At 40.9% G+C, this 7,140-nt stretch overlaps 1 protein-coding gene across 1 annotated transcript in view; it reads left to right on the forward strand.

Moving 5' to 3' along the window:
- Positions 1 to 7,140, forward strand: part of DNAH11 (dynein axonemal heavy chain 11) — a 357,421-nt gene that overhangs the window by 164,318 nt on the left and 185,963 nt on the right. The window contains exons 43-44 of the mRNA XM_012804394.2: positions 3,319 to 3,469; positions 6,781 to 6,912. Coding sequence (XP_012659848.1) covers positions 3,319 to 3,469; positions 6,781 to 6,912 — 283 coding nt within the window. The remainder of the gene's footprint in view (positions 1 to 3,318; positions 3,470 to 6,780; positions 6,913 to 7,140) is intronic.

The raw sequence follows: 7,140 nt of genomic DNA on the forward strand, positions 1-7,140 counted from the left end.
AACAACAATGACAGCTGCAACCAAAAAATAGCCGGGCGTTGTGGCGGGCGCCTGTGGTCCCAGCTACTTGGGAGGCGGAGGCAGGAGACTCACTTGAGCCCAGGAGTTGGAGGTTGCTGTGAGCTGTAATGCCACGGCACTCTGCCCAGGGGGACAGCTTGAGGCTCTGTCTCAAAAAAATAATAATAATAATAATTCTGAAGATTATGATCAGTGACAATCTTTTCTAATAGAAAGGGATGAGAGGGTTAGTGCCTGTGGCTCAGTGAGTACGGCGCCGGCCCCATATACTGGGGGTGGCGGGTTCAAACTCAGCCCTGGCCAAACTGCAACAAAAAATAGCCAGGTGTTGTGGTGGATGCCTGTAGTCCCAGGTACTTGGGAGGCTGAGGCAGGAGAATTGCCTAAGCCCAGGACTTGGAGGTTGCTGTGAGCTGTAACTCCACAGCACTCTACCAAGGACAATAAAGTGAGACTCTGTCTCTAAAAAAACAAAACAAAACAAAACAATAAAACCCTCCCCTCCACATTTAAAAAGAAAAGAAAAGAAAAGAAAGGGATGAGAATATATGGGAAAGAAAAAACATATAGTGCATTAAAATTTGTAATTATTTCAGTTCAAATTGTTTAAAAGTTTCTTCTCCCCCTGCAATCTCACCGTCTCACCCTCGAATATTTTATACACTTACAAGCATACAGATTCAGAATAATCAGCATGTCCTGCTAACTTCTGCCCTTTTTCCAGGCCACCATGAATGACAGAGAACCTGAAGCTTGCTGTGAGGGAGGGCAGACTACGAGTCTGAGGAAATCCTGCCATCCTATATGACAGGATCAAACCCCAGAGGACTGAGTAATAAATGAAAAGTTCCAGGGCCCTGGAAGCTTTAGCGGCCTAGAAGACTTCCATACCACAGGGTTTCAGACTTAATGTGATAAATCTGGAGCTCTTCTAGAGGAAACAACAGCAGTGTAGCTGATGATGTGGGGCTCATTTACAGATTCTGGAAAGCTAAAGCTCCATGATAGTGACCTAGATGTTGGAGTTAAGACAATGTAGCTGTTTTCCTGAGGGCGGGCACCAATGTAGGTGATATCTCCTGGAGGGGAGGAATAAAGATGACAGTTAAATGTGGCCATTTTCAAGTGCATGTCATATGATCATAGTATGTTCCACTTTGTCATGTTCAATCTGTAGCATCTTTTAAAAATAAGGAACTTGTTTGCAAAGTGAGGTGGACAGAACTGCACATCAGTGCAGATGTGTCGCGGCAGCATTTGCCGTTGCTGGGGATTACAGTTTCTCCCTCGAAATTTGAAGTCTGTTAATGTCTATTTTTATTCGAAACTATAAGCATTTAGCAATAATTCCTACACAAAATTTTAAACTGTCCATATTTATCAATTTATGTATTTTGACCCCCTATGCTCTGGGACATGATTGGTCCCTCGTAGAGGTCATCACTGGCCTTTGGAGCAGAGAGGATTTGTGGCATCAGCTCTTACCATGTTTCCTGGTTTGGCTGCACTTTTTTTCTGGAGCAGCTCCCACTTGGAGGTGATTGTGCAATAGCATCATCGTGACTGTGACTGCTCCATTTTTTTTTTCCTTCACTTTAGCCGCTGCTACTGTAGCTCAATGAAGTAACTCTTCTATGGCCCCTGAGTGCCAAGCCCACTTCCCGTTTCTGGGGCTATATTTGAGAGCTCCTGGTCGTCATTTGCAGTGGCCTTCTGCTCCTGCAGAGACGTGGAAGAGACTTTGTCGTGAGCTAAGGCATGGAATGTGTCCTAGCCATCAGGACACACTAGTGCCTTCAGAGAGAGATGCACAGAGAGGCAGAGTGAGGATCAGAACCTGGGGCTCCCAATGCCACCAACTTTGTCCTAATGAGTAACCTTCACTGAGAATTGGTAATTTGTCAGATATTAATGTAGGTACTTTATACATGCAAACTTGTTTAATCCTCATTAAGCCCTAGGAGGTCTATATAATCATCTCCATTTATAGATGAGAAAATCGCGGCACAGAGAGATGAAGTAACTGAAGTAACATAGTTACTTGGTCCAGCTAGGACACAGATCCAGATCGTCCAACTTCAGAGTTCTTTCTCCTGAGCAATCCACAATCCCTTTTTCTTCTTTTTTTATTTTTTCCTCAATAAATACTAGACTCAAAGATTCTACTTCTGGCAGCCAGGATGCAATAAATCAGCAGGGGAGGGATAGGTGTGGCCTTCTTGCCTTTGTACCCAGTCATTAACTCTGGCTTCCCATTGTTCCATGGTGCCTCTGTCACTACCACCCAGAGATGCTCTCCAAAGTTGCTCTCATGCCATTGGATTTCCATGGAAAACCGTTCCTCCTGGACCTAAACAAAAAAACGTGACACCTGACTTTATCAATCTAACCATAGTGTAACGTAGTTGATTGTTTAATAAAATCCTATTGTAACCCTGGTGAAAAGCAAAAAGAGCCTAAATTTCTTATGATATTCAAGATGTGAAATGTTGTTTGCTTAAAGCAAGGTACAGCCGTAATTGTCCTTGGGTCACACGGCTTCTCTGCCAGCTGCCAAGTGCACTGATTACCCCTGCTTCCTACTCAATGAGAACTTCCTGAGCAGTTACTTTTTGTTTAACAAAATATATTTTCACCCCAGAAACTACTGTCATATTGTCTTATTGATAGTATTATTTTATTAATGCACGAAAGAGATTTAATATATCAAATTGACATTATATAAGTTTCATATATGTATGTGTGGGTGTATCCAAGTATAAAATGCCATTTCTGAGTCACTTATTGGTGACTATCATTATCAGCTATCAGATGGGAGTCACAGTTAGTCCTGCGAAAAAGGGGGTCTTTGGAATAGCCCCAATGGAATTTTCACCTTTTTATTTGTAACCGATTTCTCATTACTAAATAATTGATGCCAAGATTAATCAAGAACAATCCCAAGCTGTTTTCATAAATAAGGCTTACACTGTGGGGACAGTTTCAGCCCTTCAGGAAATGACACGCCACACTTCCTTCTAACTGCTCTGTAATGGCCACTTACCCTCCATTATGTTGGGCGTCTAAGTGCTATTAGGAGTTTCTTTTACAGTCTTTTCATTAAGGTAAAAATGGCCATTAAAACAAGTTTTTAAAGGGCCATTTTTAAATATTTGCAGTCCGAGAACTCGAAGGAACTCACTGAAGTCGCCCCTGAAGTGTGGCACCAAGCTGTGTGGCAGGGGGAGCTTTTGACTCGGTGAAATTCTGCTTTTCAAGCCTAGCATTCAAGAAAAGCTTTTCCGTGTTCCTTTTCAGGTATGTGGCCAGTTGGATAGACAGAAGGCGGCATCAATCAGAAAAGGCCAATTTAACTATACTTTTTGATAATTATGTTCCTGCATGCTTGGATAAGCTGAGAACAAGCTTTAAAACCATCACTTCAATTCCAGAGAGTAGCCTGGTGCAGGTTAGTTTTTGGTTACCACGTTTAACATTCTATTCCTCATGTGGTCGTGTGTATTGATCAAGACAGCAGAATTTTTCGCTTGCCCAAGTAGGCAAGCGAAAATTTCTGGAATCTTTTGATTTCAGCAATCCCCCCCCCCCCCAGCCGTTCTCATGTTGCCCGGAGCTTTTTACAAACCCTGTCTCAGCATTTAGGTTTGTGATCTGTTCTCTTTTCTCAAACTTGTAAAGTAAGGCTGAAGCCATTTTTTTTTTTTTTTTTTTTTTTTTTGAGACAGAGCCTCAAGCTGTCACCCTGGATAGAATGCTATGGTATCACAGCTCACAGAACCTCCAACTTCTGGGCTTAAGTGATTCTCTTGCCTCAGCCTCCCAAGTAGCTGGGACTACAGGCACCCACCACAACACCCGGCTATTTTTTGGTTGCAGCCATCATTATTGTTTGGCAGGCCCGGGCTGGATTTGAACCCGCCAGCTCAGGTGTATGTGGCTGGCGCCTTAGCCGCTTGAGCCACAGGCACGGAGCTGCTAAAGCCATGTTTTATTCATTTTTATATCCCCAGAGGTTTATGTGGCTCCTGGCACTAGGTAGGTGCCAAATATGTGTTTATTAAATCATTGTGTTCTTCCCAACTGTATTTGTACAAAATTAGAAGAACAAAGTTACAACAGCCATATTTATTTTTCTAGCTCCTAAGTAACTTGCCCAGAGAAGGCACTCAGTATGTTTTTTGAATAAAATAAATCTACTCAAATAGAGATGCCAGCCAGGGAGTGAAAGAAAGCATTTGAATTCTACCACATAGATGCCACACACCCCCCACCCCCAGACCATTCCCTCCCAAAATTACTCCTTAGAGGCATGAGGTCTGCATGGAGAGTTCCTAATATTCCAGGAATGCATTTCTTTCTGATCCTCATTGTGAGACAGCTGGTTAGAGCGAAAGGTACATATGATATGTTGTCATGGTAGCTAATGAAAATAATTGACAGCACACAGAAATGAAGGTTGTGATCTTAATCTCAGCATGAAGAGAAACTATCCCCAGCCTTACTAGTAAAAAACTCCATGAAGTGTTTACAATCAGAAATCTTTTCTTTTTTCCTACAGGAGCAAAATGGGTCTCTAAGTACTTTGTTACCCTTAAGTTACTATGTTACCAAATGTGTAACATAGTAGGCTAAATTAGAAACAGTCACAAGCATAATGAGAAGAGAAAGTTCAGGTTTTTGGATAATTCACTCACCAATTAAATAAACGATAGTCTTCAACGGTAATTATCTGAGGTATAATTTATTTCTGAAAGCAGGTCTGAATTTATTCATAATGAATTAATTATGTAGTTAGCCTAATTAGACTTCCTCTGGTGTAATACTTGCAAAAAGCATGATCGCATTCGTTCTCAACTTGACTTGTATATTTGTGTGATTCTCTGTGGTGTGAACTTTTCATTCAAGAGGAGTGTGAAAATAGGTCAGTAGGAATTAATATGACTTTTGCTCTACTTCCTTCTTTTGTAGTCTCCAGAAATGGCATTAATCTTTAGTTTCTTTTAACCTGTTGTTTCATACAGTAGGTTTTTTTTCCCTGTGGTTATTTAGAAGTATAGGAATTTGAGATAAAAGTGTGTAGAAAAGGGAATGGCTTGAAATGGCTATGTTAAGGAGTAAATCCACCCTGTTTGCCATTACATGAAACTTTTTACGCTTGGTAAAGTGCATTCATTCTTTCAGGATATGCAGTAAAGTATGATTTTATTAATTGCTGACACAGAGCTCAAACATGTACTGTATTGGGGAGAAAATAGACAAATCACATGGCTATTCTCCCGGATGGGGAAAGTCACGCTGAGACCCATCAGTCTTTTTTTGCTTTGATTTTAACAGTTCCTTAGAACAACATGGTCTCCTCTCACAAATAACAAAGCTGCACGGTTTGGCACAATTTTTCCCAATAACAAATTGGTGAGTTTTATTCTATTAAAAAAAATGTCAAAATTGTCAAGTATAACATGATAAAACAATAGAAATCAAGAGAGAAGATTCTAAAATAGAGTTGGCGCTTGGCTCCTGGAATGAAAAGCATTTCCCCATCTTTCATCGCTGGAAAAGAAAAAGCACACACATAACGCTTATTTCTTACGTCTTCGGCATAGCTTGAGCTGCTGTATGTGTGACAGCAATAAAAATCTGTTGCTGCCTCTAAAAACTAAGTGAAGAGTATCTTGAGCTTGTAGGGTCTGTGGCAATGCTGCTTAATGATGGCTAGCCCCAGACATGTTCGTTACTGGCTGTCATTTCGTATGCTTTACAGCAGCCATGGTCCCCTCATGGGGAAGGTGCCTGCCCTGGACATGGTGCGTCAGGACCAACAGAGCACATTGCTGGTTGACCTGGAGTATATGAAGAACAAATTCAAACAGCATTTCCTCCAAGATTAAATTTAATTTGGGGTCAAAAAACCCCCACAGGCTAAGGCTGCCAGTCCACATTCTAAATTGATGACAACATGTGAGGAAAATGGCAGCCAAAGTACTAAAAGAAAGTGGGTCATTTAAATGTCCAACAAGGGGAATGGTTACATAAATGCCTGTCCATCCGATGAAAATCTTAGATATCCATTGCAATGATGTGGTAGAGAAACACTTATTGATAAGGAAGATTTGTTTAGTATTTTTTTTTTTTTTTTTGGAGATAGAGTCTCACTATGCCACCCTCGATAGAATGCTGTGGCGTCACAGCTCACAGCAACCTCAAACTCTTGGGCTTAAGTGATTCTCTTGCCTCAGCCCCCCCAAGTAGCTGGGACTACAGGTGCCTGTCATAATGCCCGGGCCAGGCTCAAACCTGCCAGCCTCAGTGTATGTGGCTGGCGCCCTACTCGCTGAGCTACAGTCGCCGAGCCTGTTTAGTATGTTTTTTAAGTGAGAAAGTGGGTTATAGAATACCATGTGTAGTATGATTCTCTGTTTCTAAAACATAGAATAGGTATAGATTCATTCTTTTTCCTTGTATGTATTTTTGAACAGTAAGTCATGTAAAAAAAATTTTTTTTAAATAGTTGATTATCCAGAAAGTCATTTTGGTTAAAAGTGGTAAAAGTGTTTTACTATTGGCTTAGACACCCAAGATAGTAATTTTTGTTACTCCTAAATGTAGCAAATCATGGAGTTGAGAAAAGTCACATAACCTTTTCAGGGTAAGATAGAGTTGTCAAAACATTCTTTGGACTTGGCTATTTACAAAAGGTTGTCCTAAAATAAATAAATAAAAAAGGTTGCCCTGAGTAAATGGGTTTTTCTTTTCCTTTAGACGATTTGTACTCTTTTAGAGTGTTTGTTGACTCCTGAAAATGTACCTTCTGACAGCCCAAAAGAAGTTTATGAAGTCTATTTTGCCTTTGCTTGTGTCTGGGCATTCGGAGGCACCCTGCTACAAGATCAGGTATATTTAGAAATGGTACCTTTTTTGTTTTTTGGTAAGGGTTGGTGGATTATAATGTCATTCATATCTTTCGTCATATTATGATAAATGTATGGTCTTTGCCCTATTCTCTCCTAAGCCTGTGCATTCTCTGGCATTCCTATGCAGGCTGCGCATTCTTTTTTTTTTTTTTTTTTTTTTTTTGAGACAGAGCCTCCAGCGGTCCCCCTGGGTAGAGTGCCGTGGCAT

This window comes from Otolemur garnettii, unplaced genomic scaffold, assembly GCF_000181295.1.
Source record: "Otolemur garnettii isolate 467f Iridium unplaced genomic scaffold, OtoGar3 scaffold00028, whole genome shotgun sequence".
NCBI lineage: Eukaryota > Metazoa > Chordata > Mammalia > Primates > Galagidae > Otolemur > Otolemur garnettii.